Here is a 15,083-nt window from a genome sequence, read left to right on the forward strand (position 1 = left end):
AATTGTCCAATAGCCTAAATGCATTTGACAGTATTGACAAAAATAAATAATTTGAAGCAATTAACTTCTAACTTTGCGCATAGGTAGCTGGCTGTGATATAGTGTACAGAGTGCTTGAACCTAGTCGAAAGGTCAATGGTCAAGGTCAAAAATTAGTTCAAATGTCATATCTGTCATAGTTTGTATATGGAACATAATGTAAAAACCGTTCAAGGTATTGACTTTAAACTTGACATATAGATAGATGGCAATGAGACGATATGCAAAGCACATAAACCAGATCAATAGGTCAAAGGTCAAATTAAGCTCAAATGTTAAATCTGACCTTCATATTTTGTGTCCAAAGTATAACTTTAAACCCATTCAAGATAATTGACATCATACTTTATATATATATCCCTGTTTCTGGTATTCTCAGGGTTTCTCATATTCTCATTTTTTTGCCTTAAAGTTGTCAAATGATATAATGTTTGTTATTTTCTAGACAGGTAAAACTGATACACTGGAAATTTCAAGTAATTTAAACGCAAATTGATAAAAAAATTACTATTTTACTGAATTTTCAAAAAAAAATCATTACTTTTTCCGATGGTGTAAGCAAAATTGCCATAAATTATTCACTATGCAATTAGTTGTCATATTTCTTGATGCATTTACTACAGAATATATCCTTCTATTACACCATGGTAATTTTAATGTTTTAAATTCTACAAGTTGTTTGCGATGAAGAGTCCAATCTAAATCCACAGGAATACAAGAAACATTTCTGTGGTTGAGGGTGGTATCAAATACTGTAACAAAATAATTAATGGGATAATTTCTGTAACATCTCATGGCTCCATCTGAAAGACAAGTGAAGTATATATATGTAGGGATCAGTTGGACAGTGTGCAGAGCTTATAAACTGAGTTGATACGACTAAGGTGAAGGTCACAAGTTGATCTCAAAGGTCAAATCTATCAGTCATATTTCTTGTCTGGAGCACAACTTAAACACTGTTCAAGGTATTTACTAGAAACTTTGAATATAGGAAGATGGTAACGAGATAATATGCAGGGTGAAGCTGTCCATGTTACCTGCACCTACCCCAACCCCCACCCACCAACACTACCACAACCCCATCCCCTCTCAGAGACACATTTTCCATTAGGTTTTACTTCCTCCTCCTTTGATCTAAACCTTTGGGCATATAATATATATTGCCCCGCTTTGCAGAGCTCTTGTTGAAATATCTCCTTTTCTGTGATTTATTTGTAACCCTTTTGCCCTGAGCATAACTCCAAAACTTTTAAAGGGATATTGTTGAAACTTCATACAATGACAGGGACCATTGACAGATAGTTCAGTGTGTAAGATCCATAACTCTACCTAGCATACTTTTTTAAATATCTTGCTTTTTTGTTTGGCAATAACATTATTGTCAAGAGCATAACTTCAAAACTATAGAAGTGATCTACTCTTCTTATTTTCTTGAATTGTATTCATTTGGTAAATTTACTTTAAACTTTTTAAATGAATTTATTTAAACTTTATGAGTGTGATAAAGAACAGGTCAGAACTGCAATGTGTATAAAACATACCTATGGCATAAATTATTGAACACAATACTTTGTATTGGTACTCCTTTCAGCTCTAACTAATATGCATGCAGTTTATTATTTCAAATTGCCACATTTTAAATGAAACATTTGCTTTGGCTGGGGAATGCCTTTTCCACCATTTCCTTAGCACAAGGATTGTGTGACACTGATGAAAAACCACTTTATTCTATTCAAGGCAATATGTGACAGTATATCAATCAAGATAATGTATTACACTCAAGAGAAACCATTTTCATCCCATTCAGACATTGTATTGTATTCACTAGCAATATATTCCATTATATTGAAAGAATTGGATGAAGTACAATGATACTACACGGCCTGTATGAATTTTGTACATTTGGTATGATACTGATTTTTAGCTCATCTGATTTTTTTAATAAAAACTGATGAGTAATTGTCATCACTTTATAGGCGTTGACGTTGGCATTGCCTGGTTAAGTTTTATGTTTAGGTCAGCTTTTCTACTAAACTATCAAAGCTATTGCTTTAAAACTTGCAACACTTGTTCACCATCAATAGTTTACTCTATAAGCAAGAAACATAACATCCTGCTTTTTGCAAGAATTATGGCCCCTTTTGGACTTAGAAAATATCAGATTTCTTGGTTAAGTTTTGTGTTTAGGTCAACTTTTCTCCATAACGGTCAAAGCTATTGCTTTAAAACTTAAAGCAGTTGTATTTGCCATTAAAAGCTGACTCTACACAGCAAGTACTGTAACTCTACATTGCTTTTTGCAAGAATTATGGCACCTTTTGGACTTAGAAAATCAGATTTCTTGGTTAAGTTTTGTGTTTTGGTCAGCTTTTCTCCTAAACTATCAAAGCTATTGCTGTAAAACTTGCAACACTTGTTCACCATCAAAAGCTGACTCTGTACAGCAAGTACCGTAACTCTACATTGCTTTTTGCAAGAATTATAGCCCCTTTTGGACTTAAAATCAGATTCCTTGGTTAAGTTTTGTGTTTAGGTCAGCTTTTCTCCTAAACTATCAAAGCTATTGCTTTAAAACTTGCAACACTTGTTCACCATCAAAAGCTGATTCTCTGTTCAGCAAGAAACATAACTTCATCCTGCTTTTTGCAAGAATTATGGCCCCTTTTGGACTTAGAAAATATTATACAAAGACAAAACAAGAGCTGTCTGTTGACAGTGCGCTCAACTGTTCGAAGAATTGATGGAAGTATAGGGTCTAAATATTACCAGCAATTTTCAGACAAACAAAAAAGAATATTTAAGACAAACAGTGTACCTGCATTTGTGGATTGGATAAATTCTGCACTACATGGCAATGTGTGACCATGATGTTAAGCAAGTGTTCAAAGTTTAAAAGCCATATATAAAACAGTTTAGACAAAATATGGAATGGTATGCAAAACTTAACTAATTTCTATATCAATGCCGTGGTGAGTAGGATAGCTGTACTTTAATTTATATTCTTCAAATAGTCAAGCTAAAAATCAGATGAGCATCTGCACCCGCAAGGAGGTGCTCTTGTTTTTATAACCTGAGTTCACAGACAGCAGGTCTGATTGTTTTAATGTTGGTTATTTCCAGAATTTTCCATTTTGTGTTATGGGTATCAATTTATCAAGAATCAGTCTACAAACTCTCAGGGAGGGACTGTTGAACAAGTGAGTAATATTTGTTGTTGTTTTCATTGTTTGGGGAAAAACTCTTTGTTGTTTTGTAGCTCAAAATTTCTGAATCACAACATACTTCCAATGGCATTTTTTAAGAGAATGTGAAATTACAGCTTAGGTATTTTGTGTTGAATTTATTTTACAGTAAGTCAATGATTTAAATACACATGAGATGACATATTCAAAAAACCTTTACATTCCATTTCAACATTTATTCTCATCCCTGATAATTACTTATTTACATCACATCAGGCTTTTGGGGTCAAATACTTGTAAAAGTAAGCATTCAGTTAGCATTAGTTGGCCAACACAGGGCATTTTATTAATTTAAGCATTACTCATTTTTCCAAAGTAATACTTTAACCTGAGCATTGAATTAGTAGTGACTTTGCTTCTTTTTCCACTGTAATGCATAAAATTAGCATAAATTTGCCAACATGGACATTAAATTAGCATTAACATTGCTCCTTGTTCTAATATGATGCATTAAATTAGTTGGCCTACCTTGGCATTAAATGAGCATTAGTATTACTCATTTTTCCAAAGTACGGTAATGCATTTATTTAGCATTAGTCCTGGGGTGTTCCTTCACCATTAAAGCTGGAAAATCGCCATATGACCTATGAAAGTGTCAGTTTGACATTAAACCCAAAAAAGAACAAAAACAATTTTGTGCTCCTACATTCTTTTTTGGGGGATGGGGGACTTAGATTTGCCCTCATCTGTATGTTTGTTAGTCTGTCTGAATTTGTGTTAAAACATTTAACCAAGAGTCATCAAACCTCACAGGATTGTTATTCAGCATGTGAAGCTGCACATCTGGTGTTATAATTGGAAATTTACAAAACCAGACCAGAGTTATGACCCTTTACTTTGTCAAAAATATGCATACAGTGACAGGAGTGTGGGCACCTGTGTCTACATTCTTCACACTTTCAACTCCTAGTTCTTGAAGGTTGTGCATAATTCATTATTTTGACTGGGAACATTTAAAAACTTGTTTCTTGACCTTTGCGGATTTATCCTGTGTGATGTCTATTTGGAACTAAAATCTGTCTTGAGGTCTCGAGACTGTCTAGATTTACAGGGCAATAGAAACTGAACTGTCATGTGCAGACGTCATTTGAAAATGATTTTCTTCTATCCAAAAATACAATTTAAGAAACAGGCATTTATAATATAAACAAGACTTCGTGTATTTTCAGTATTGATAAAAAAAGTATTATAGATCTATGTGTTGCATGTCTTTGCTTGTTAACAGTTCTGTTTATGGATTGAGTTTAATGGACTTTTTTTCTGAAAATGACACATTTTCAAGACAGAGTTTCAGCTGCTTTGTATAGAATATATTGGGATATTTTTCGAAAGACTTCCAAGAATTTATGATTAAACAATATGCCTTGTTTGCAAATCAGTATGGTGTTACTTGCTCCTTCAAAAAGTTTTTATAAAGACTGGCAACTGGAGTGTGATTTATGAAATTGGTATAATATAACCAAAAAAAACATAGCGTTTTGATCAATATTCATTTTTATGGAGTAGGTGGGATGCCAGAATGCTTTCATAGTCCATAAACTTGCATATTGACCCCAATGTCATGCATTATTTATCAAATGTATGTACAGTATTTAATAAACTCGGTATTATGTAGGCATCTTAATATATATTCTATTTTGAAAACGCATTACACTGATACATTGTTAGAACATACAACGCATACCACTGATATAATTTTCTATGTCTACATACATTGTTGTATTTCCCTGTGGATGATGCCTTCTTTGAAAAAAGAACTTTATTCATGATAAATGTGTAAATTGATTATTAGTTAAGTGCGTGCATTTATGTAAGGGAAAAAAAAAAATTTTATATATTAATTTCATAGGGAATGCAATAGACGTCACGAAGTTATCGGTGTTGTCAATGATTTTTATGTTGGATTGTATCTACAGTTGTACCAAGTTTGGAAAGGACAGGGTAAAACTATTTCAGACTCAGGTTTTGTTATCAAAGGTAAGTTCTGTTTATCATGAACTGGTCTTATTCTGCAATGGATAGTTTTAATATTATCACTCAAAAGAATACCTATGTTAAGTCTGCACATGCAATTCCTGTTTCCATACTTAGTCATTTTAATCAATACACTGCCCCAAGGTGGCCAACAAACATGACTTTTGGATACCATACACATGGAGAAAACATCTCGATTCAGGTAACATTTTGCCAATATTTTCCTTATTGCTTGGTGGATTTTGGTAAAATAAAATGCGTCAAAGACAGCGAAATGAAAACTGAAACTGAGTAATTTGATTAAACACTTTTTTCTCTACAATGACATATTCAGTGGTGTTGTACATAATAATAATAATAATGATGATAACTTTATTTAAACAACAGTCAGTACTAAGAACTGTTTGCTGACATTTTGTGTGGAGGAAAGCACACATTTTTCTTTCTTCAAGGCACTTATAAAATCTGTCAAGTAGTAATTCTACCTGAATCAGGACATTTTCTCTGTTTGTACGATATTCAAAAGTTGCGTAAGTTGGCTACCCTTTGTCTACATACTTAGACATAATTTGATAAATGTGCTATAAAATGCTTTCTGCTTCCATTTAAAGAATTCTGAGTATTCAGCTTTTTTGATGTCTGTCTTTGCTTAATATATATTAAAAATATCAATTACTTGAGAAAACTTTGGTGATGTGCAGAAATATCTATGCTATCAAACAGCTCTGGTGGTTGATCTGCCTGAACTGTTGATAGTTTATTTTTGTTTTTGTTGAGTAAAATTTTTGTATTCTTTAACCAGATGTCATTCTCGAATATTGAGCGTCATAATTCATTTCAGCCCGGCTGCTTAGCTCAGTAGGGAGAGCGCAGATCTATGGATCACATCTGTTCGAACCCCGTGCATGGCGTATGTTCTCCGTAATGATTGATAAAGACTGTGTCTGACGTCATTTCATCCTCCACATGCAGGGAATTTGGCAGTTACTTGCGGAGAACAGGCTAGTACTGGAACAGGATCCAGGAACACTGGTTAGGGTAACTGCCAGCCATTACATAACTGAAATACTGTTGTAAAACAAATTGTGCTTAGTTTCAGAATTAAAAGTATGCATGTATCCATGTGTTAACATATTCTCATATTTGACATTGCAGATATTGAGATGAAAGCTAAAAAATCGCCTAGAGATGTGTTCAAGAATTTGGAAGAATATTTAAATAGAAAGACTGTTGTGATAAAAGAAAAGTCTATTGATTTTGGTGGAGATAATTTCACTAATGTCTGTGATGATGGACCTTGAAATCTGTTTTAGACCTTCCTATACAGTAAAGTAGGGCATGCCTTGGAGTCTTTTAGGTTTTGTATGTACATTTGTATACAAACTTAAATGTTTAATGATTTGTATCTATTAAATTTTGCAATCTGTAGATGATGAGATTACTTTGATATCTCCAATTGTTGCAAATCTAGATGATCTTTCTCCTCAGATACTTTAGGTTCATATAATCTCTTTGATAGTTGTTGTTGTTGAAGATGTTTATACATTCCATACTTTCATACAGGAAAGAACTTTTTTGCTGGAACAACAGAAAAAGTGGTCACGGCCATTGGTACGACTTTATTGATATAATACTTTTGCTGTGTATCCTTACAAATAGTCAAAATATTGTACAGAAGGGAGTAAACCTTTGCCATGCAATACTGAGATAATGGAGAAAGTCAACATTTTTCTTGCTTTTTTAGCTCGACTATTCGAAGAATAAGTAGAGCTATCCTACTCACCACGGCGTCGGCGTCGGCGTCACACCTTGGGTTAAGTTTTTCGTACCAGTCCACATTTTGACAGATAAAGCTTTGAAACTTTCAACACTTGTTTACCATCATCATGGCCAGTTATAGGCAAGAGCACATAACTCCATCAAGGATTTTGGCTGAATTATGGCCCCTTTTGACTTAGAAATCATGGTTAAGTTTTTCGTACCAGTTCATATTTTGACAAAGTCTTTTGAGGTAAAGCTTTGAAACTTTCAACACTTGTTTACCATCACCATGTCCAGTTATAGGCAAGAGCACATAACTCCATCAAGGATTTTGGCTGAATTATGGCCCTTTTTGACTTAGAAATCTGGGTTAATATTTCGTACCAGTCCACATCTTGACAAAGTCTTTTGAGATAAAGCTTTGAAACTTTCAACACTTGTTTACCATCACCATGTCCAGTTATAGGCAAGAGCACATAATTCCATCAAGGATTTTGACTGAATTATGGCCCCTTTTGACTTAGAAATCATGGTTAAGTTTTTCGTACCAGTTCATATTTTGACAAAGTCTTTTGAGATAAAGCTTTGAAACTTTCAACACTTGGTTACCATCATCATGTCCAGTTATAGGCAAGAGTACATAACTCCATCAAGGATTTTGGCTGAATTATGGCCATTTTTGACTTAGAAATCTGGGTTAATATTTCGTACCAGTTCATATTTTGACAAAGTCTTTTGAGATAAAGCTTTGAAACTTTCAACATCTGTTTACCATCACCATGTCCAGTTATAGGCAAGAGTACATAACTCTATCAAGGATTTTGGCTGAATTATGGCCCTTTTTGACTGAGAAATCTTGGTTAAGTTTTTCGTACCAGTTCATATTTTTTGTAAAGTGTTTGACATATGGCTTTGAAACTTTTATCACTTGTTTAGTATAATAGTCTCTATCTGTAGGAAAGAGAACATAACTCTGTCATCTATTTTGGCTGAATTATGGCCCATTTTGGACTTTGAAATTGGTTCTGTTTCCATACAAGTCCATGTTTTGTCAAAACTATTTGACATATGGCTTTTAAACTTTGAACACTAGTTTATCATTATGATTTCCATCTGTAGGCAAGAGTACATAACTATTTTGACTGAATTATGGCCCTTTTTGGACTTTGAAATTGGCTGATATATTGCCATTTAGTGCAAGACTTATCGAAATCAAAGTTATACAGGAACATTGTTTGTCTAATCTATTTATTTCTTTTGTCTGAATATCCGTGGAAATATTTTGACACCATTCTTCAATCAATTCTTCGAATAGTCGAGCGCGCTGTCATCAGACAGCTCTTGTTTACCAATATGATGGCAATATCTAACACTTACTTTAAATTACTCTCTTCATTATGTTTCAGTGTCATATATACATTCTATGCGTAACTTGGTGGGAATGAACATGTTAAAGAATTCTGTCTGTCCGTCCAAATTAAGCTTGTCCGGCTTTGACAGGTCAGACTGCTGGCCGGATTTCACAGTAGTGATCTGTACTAAGCCTAGTTGTGCATATCGCGGACATGTTCCGCTTTGTTGCACAAAATGGCCACAAGATATAAAAATAGAAAAATCTTGTCCAGCTTACAGGGCAAACTGCTTGCCGGATTTCGACGAAACTTCAAAGGAGTGATCAGTACCAAGCCTACTTGTGCATATCACTGACACGTTCCGCTTCATTGCACAAAATGGCCGCAAGAGATGAAAATAGAAAAATCTTGTCCGGCTTTCACAGGTCAAACTATTGGCTATATTTTGGCGAAACTTCACAGGAGTGATCAGTATCAAGCCTAGTTGTGCATATCGCCAGCATGTTCCGCTTAGCTGCATAACAATGGCATGCAGAGTTAAAGAATACATAGGGAGGAGACGTATGTTTTTGTGACAAAAACACCTTTAGGTTTGACCCTATAGCTGTGGCCAATTAGCTTTTAAAGTTACTGCACTGTAGATGTTTTCAAATAAAAGGCACCATTGTAGAACTTGATTTTTGCAAAGTAGCAATTGCTTCTTGGACACATCTGGAATGGAGATATGTATAATGAATTTGACTGTCCATCTGTATGAAGTGTCAGCTAGAACTTTCAAATGATTTAAGTGAGTCCAATGTAATGCTACACAAATGTTAAGCATGGTGGAAAGATTTTGTCACACCAGAGAGTCCGGTCTGTACCTCCAAGGTCAGAATTACATTTAAGAACCCTGAGACCTTATCCCTAACTCACAAAGGTTTGCCACTCCCATGATCGAGTGGTTAAGGTCGCGGACTTTGAATCGCTTACCCTCACCGCTGTGGGTTCAAAACCTCCCTTGGGGTTTAGAATTCTTTCAGGTGAGGAAGCCATCCTGATAGCTTACAGAAGGTCGATGGTTGCGTCGGTGTGACGTTAAACCCGACCAAAAATCCACTTTGGGTGTAGTGACATTATGAAATAATTAAAGGAGACACAAATTAAATCTTACCAGAATTTTAGCTATGTGTCGACAAAATATTTTCATCCATTATGCTTTTACCTGAAGTATGACTGTTTGTCTTCTAGATATAATGATGTTGTTTTACTAATTTGTTAAAATCTAGATATACTAATGTGATAGAATAGAATTTTATCATTGAAGGTAATATACATTATATGAAACAACAGTCATGTAGAATTGTCTTTTGCTGTCAATTTCAGTACTGTACTGATTCTTTTTACAAATTTAGATATTACTTTTACGTTCAATTTGAAAATCCGTCCTTATATATGAATTCATATGACTTTTATTTTCTCATTTCTTCAATTTGTCGTTTTGTATTTTTGTATTGTGTTTTTTGTGAAGAAATAAAAGTTGTCACATGATTATAATTGCTGTTCTTATAACAGTCTATGTAGGTATCAAAATTATATTTCTGTGTTTAATGGAAAAGGTTTTACTATCCCATACGAGTGGCTACTTGAAAATAATTATATTCCCAAAAAGGTCATCAAATCAAATATTTTGTTTACTAGGATTTACACGAAAATCATGAGCTCTTCTGAAGTTCTCCTGTGAGCAGATTATTTCAAGATAATAAGTTGTCACTTATACATTTGATTCTGTTAAGAAAAAACATCCCTAATAGTGCACGTGTAGTGTAGGAAGTTTCCTTTCAGGTTATTGGCCGCATTTGTTTCTTTCACGAAGTAGAAAAAAAACCACCAATTATCGCAATATTTTGAAACATAATAATCTTTTTTATGCAGCTATATTAACTGCAGATAATGCTGACAAGTCTACACTTTTCAGAATAAAAAAAAAAAATAAGAGTGCTTCTTTACCTTAATTAACACTCGTATTACTTAATCTATCCTATTGGCAATGTGCGTCAATGCCTCCATTAGTTGCAGGAGAAATATCTGTAGACTGCTGTATTTATATAATCAATAGTCTATTACTGGGAACGTTCTCCTCTATAAAATTATAAATAGAAATTTCTGTGATCTTATCGGAACTTCTTATTGAGAGCTGTCTGTTACAGTCATTAAATGTCGTTAATGTAGCTCTTATTCTGGAGGATATATCTTTAAAGCTAATGTCCCAATAGCTGAGGGAAAATGGGATGGAAATGTTTGACAGAGATGCTGGAATGTGACGTCACAAATACGTGACAGATTCTCTCTTAATTAGTCCTGTATTTGTAGGCACTCCTGTTATAAAGACATTATTATATTGGAATAAAAAGGTTTTTACACGTGTTCCTATATTGATGATTACAATAAAGTTGTTTTAACAACTCTAGCTACTTCTGACATTTATGTTATACAATAGATACAGCAGTTAAATTGATGATCAATAATCACAATAAGTACTTCATTTTCAGGTATTTTCCCAGCATCAGTTTATTTTCTCTTTTCATTTTCCCTGTTTTTCAAAATAAATTCTTGGACAGGAATCTAGGTATAGTTGATTTGCAAATAAGATACACATTTGAAATTGAAAGAAAATATTTCTAACGTTATTCAAGTACAGACTTGAAAACTTAACCTGTACAGACCTGTGTGCGAATAAACGGTCGTCCCTACACACGACCACGTCATGTTCAGGGAAATACATATAACAATACGAGTGGTCTGAAAGAATGACCAACCCGAAATTACGACCTTTTTTTAACACAAGACAGCTTTCATGTAAAACAGATTTGGATCTATGGTCTTCTGTCCCTTATACTCCTTGAATATATTGTTCTTGTATTCAGATATCTGATCATTTCATTATTTCTTAGAACAGCATCAACTTTTAAATTCCCCCTGTATGTCCTGGCATTTTCTGAAGTTTCGAACAGGTACTTTTGAAAAACTGACGAAAGAGAATTTTCAGATGAATTCAAAGTAACTTGTAATTAATCATTCCTTTTGTTTAATTCTGCAAATAAGTTCATTTAACCCTTACCCTGCTAAATTTCTATAATGAACTTGTCCATCTTCCAATTTGGACAGTACCATTAACTGTTAAAAGGGGTGCTTACCAAAAAGAAACTGACTGAATGGCGAACAGTGCAAACCATAATCTTTTTTTATGCAGCTATATTAACTGCAGATAATGCTGACAAGTCTACAATTTTCAGAATGAAATAAAAAAGATTGCTTCTTTACCTTAATTAACACTCATATTAGTTTATCTATCCTATTGGCTATGTGCGTCAATGCCTCCATTAGTTGCAGGAGAAATATCTGTAGACTTCTATATTTATATAAATCAATAGTCTATTACTGGGAACGTTCTCCTCTATAAAATTATAAATAGAAATGTTTGTGATCTTATCGGAACTTCTTATTGAGAGCTGTCTGTTACAGTCATTAAATGTCGTTAATGTAGCTCTTATTCTGGAGGATATATCTTTAAAGCTAATGCCCCAATAGCTGGGGAAAAATGGGATGGAAATGTTTGACAAAGTTGCTGGAATGTGACGTCACAAATACGTGACAGATATTCTCTTAATTAGTGTCTTGTATTTGTAGGCACTCCTGTTATAAAGACATTATTACACTGGAAAAAGGTTTTAACACGTGTTCCTATATTGATTGATTACAATAAAGTTGTTTTATCCACTCTGCCTACTGCTGACATTCCTTTTATACAGAAGATATGATGGTATATAATCATGATCAGTACTTCAATTTCAGGTATTTTCAAAGCATCAAATTATTTTCTTTTTTTTTATTTTCTCTGTTTTTCGAGAAAAAAATATATATTCTTGGAATGAAATCTAGATTTAATTGATTTGCAAATAAAACATGCATTTAAAATGAAAAGAATATTCAAATACATTTGTACATACTTGAAAACTTAATCATTACACGTGTACGAATAAACGGCCGTCCCTACACACGGTCACGTGATGTCCAGGGAAATACTGCTGATCTGACCAACCCGAAATTACGACTCTTTATCAAAACTTGGTTTTATACATACGTAATTCTAATGTAATTCAATTTGGTGAAATTTTATTTTTCGACTCCTACATACTGACCCAATTTTCGTGAGTTAGTTGTAATTCTTTGTTTTAAAGCTTCTTTTGAAATTGTAAGAAGACTGACCTTGTTCGAATATTTGGATTAATACAAAGTCATTGTAACGCTTAAATAACAAGAATAGGTAGGGCAACTGCATTTGCCTTTTGTCTTCCGCATTGTAGTGTTTTCGTATGAAAGCTAGATAGTTGGAATGAATTGAAACGACCACTGTGATGATTTGGCATACAATAACAAGTTTATAAACCTCGTGTCTCTGATTTACAAAGTTTTTTTGTTGGGTTTAACGTCGCACCGTCACAATTATAGGTCAAACGGCGACTTATTTCACAAAGTTATGCCGTTTTTTTTTTCGACAAACTTTTGTATGAACGCTTTTATCTATTAACTACTCTCGTGTGGGAATACATTAAAACTTCAAACACTTGTTTACTGTGATGATCTGACACTCACGGCACAGGTCCCATATCTCCAATCAGCTATTTCACAAATTTAATGCCCCCTTTCTTCTTCTTCTTATTATTATTATTTACCAGATTTTTATAGCGCTCTTTTCATCTATAAAATAAACGTTCAAAAGCGCTGTACAAACTACATATCACAGAATGATATGGACATACAATACAACACAAAAAAAATATATATCAACAATAAAAGGTATTTAACCTGAATCAGGTTTTACTCTACATTTTAATTGTACTAGATATTGTAAAGAACAATAGACAATAGGAAATAATTTCCATTGCAAAGCTTGTTTTTCAGTGCAAAATGAGTTTCAATAGACCTTGAAGAAAAAGTGTGTTTTCAATGATCGTTTGAAAGTATCCAAGCGTTTAGCGTCTCTAATGGTAGCCGGAAGAGCATTCCATAACTTCGGTGCAGCTGATGAAAAACTACGACCACCGTACCACAGTTTTTATTATGTTTTAACAAAGTCATTGCACTTTTTGCACTAGTTCGCATAATTATATTCATTCGTTAAACATAATATTCGTTTTGTGAAGTTTTTGGTAGTAGAAGATTATGGAATCCCGGTGCGACATGCTTTCTGCGTTTTGCTTTTTGCGCTTTGCTTTTTGCATCGGGGTTCCATATTTTGCAGTTACTTACATGTTAGAAAAAATCTACACCCAAAACGCAAAAAGCAACACGCAAAAAGCAAACACCATAAAGCAAAACACAAAACACAAACAACAAAAAGCAAGAATCAAGACGCAAAAATACCAAAACTCAAAACGCTAAAAGAATAAAACATTGTATAGGGATTTCGTAAAATGCAGCCGATTTCACTGCTATAGAAATTCAAGACTACCAATTTTATATCTTTGAAGATGCTTTACGTTGATGTCTTTATTGTTATAAGCATATATTTAAAAAACAAAATAGCAAAAGACAAATAGCAAAACGCATGAGGCCAAAACAATAAATGCAAAAAGCAAAACGCAGAGAGCAAATAGCAAACAGCAAAAAACAATGTTACTAATACAGTTACGTGCTCCTATTTGATTTTTAAATAGCAAAAAGTTAAATAGCAAAAGGCAACCAGCAAATAGCAAGAAGCAAAATGCAAAACGCAGGAAGCAAATAGCAAAAAGCATGTCGCACCGGGATTCCATAAGAAGGTAGCTCCTGTAATTTACCATACACAATGAGATTCGAAAATCAAACCAGGAATCAATTCGTGAGTGAAATAGAGTTCCGCTTAAGCCGGTGCTAGGGGCGTGAGAGGTGTTGCACATTTCATAACCTCTCAAGAACAAACTGAATCAAAGCGAGTGTGCTATTTTTCTTCTTGGTTGCATTCTTTGCTTCCAAAGGAAATTTTTACAGATTTTAATACAGATGCCTTATGTTCATATTAGGATTTCTGAAGCAAAGACCTTTAAAATAGGGCGTTTTTGTGATATAATGTGCAAAGTTTAACGAATTATTATTAGATGTTAAAAACTCCCAATTTTCTTCATTCGTTGAAACTTTTTCCCAATTTTGACATTTTACATTTACCTCATAAAAATTCCCAATTTGGCTAGGGAATCGTTCCCCCAAAACACTATTAAAATCTCTGCAAATACAGTTTGAATACTTGCTTCATTGCATGTTATATAGCAATGGGATTTCAGGAGCGTATACAAATGGCACATAGTTATGGAATAATGTAGACTGTTAGAAGAATACACTATGACGTTATTATCGTTTTATTTAGCTGGACTATTTTTGGTTTATGATACACCAACAGATGTTGATCAACATATATAACCTTTTGATTCTCATGTTTTAATGTCAGGCATGGGACAGGTAGACAATCGCTAACCATTACTGAACTAGCTGACGGCTTACCAACCAGTTTCGTTTCAGTAACAAGATCCGCTTAGGTCGGGCTCGAAACTTCGAGTTCCTAATTGCAGGGCAGGCGCCTTCTCTATTAAGCTTACACAGCTCAGTATTTATGTAATGATTCACTTGGTGGAGATAACTTATAGTAACTCTGTTCTGTAACATGTCTGTGCATGTGAGTACATGTGTGTTTGTGTAT

At 33.9% G+C, this 15,083-nt stretch overlaps 1 protein-coding gene across 1 annotated transcript in view; it reads left to right on the forward strand.

Annotated features, from left to right (window-relative positions):
* The window catches only part of LOC123547543 (msx2-interacting protein-like), a 34,606-nt gene extending 24,708 nt beyond the window's left edge, over positions 1 to 9,898 (forward strand). Inside the window, exons 11-13 of the mRNA XM_053551816.1 lie at positions 3,160 to 3,236; positions 5,131 to 5,258; positions 6,411 to 9,898. Coding sequence (XP_053407791.1) covers positions 3,160 to 3,236; positions 5,131 to 5,258; positions 6,411 to 6,556 — 351 coding nt within the window. The 3' untranslated portion in view covers positions 6,557 to 9,898. The remainder of the gene's footprint in view (positions 1 to 3,159; positions 3,237 to 5,130; positions 5,259 to 6,410) is intronic.
* Positions 9,899 to 15,083: the final 5,185 nt, after the last annotated feature.

The sequence above is a fragment of the Mercenaria mercenaria genome, chromosome 9, assembly GCF_021730395.1.
Source record: "Mercenaria mercenaria strain notata chromosome 9, MADL_Memer_1, whole genome shotgun sequence".
NCBI classification, from domain to species: Eukaryota; Metazoa; Mollusca; class Bivalvia; order Venerida; family Veneridae; genus Mercenaria; species Mercenaria mercenaria.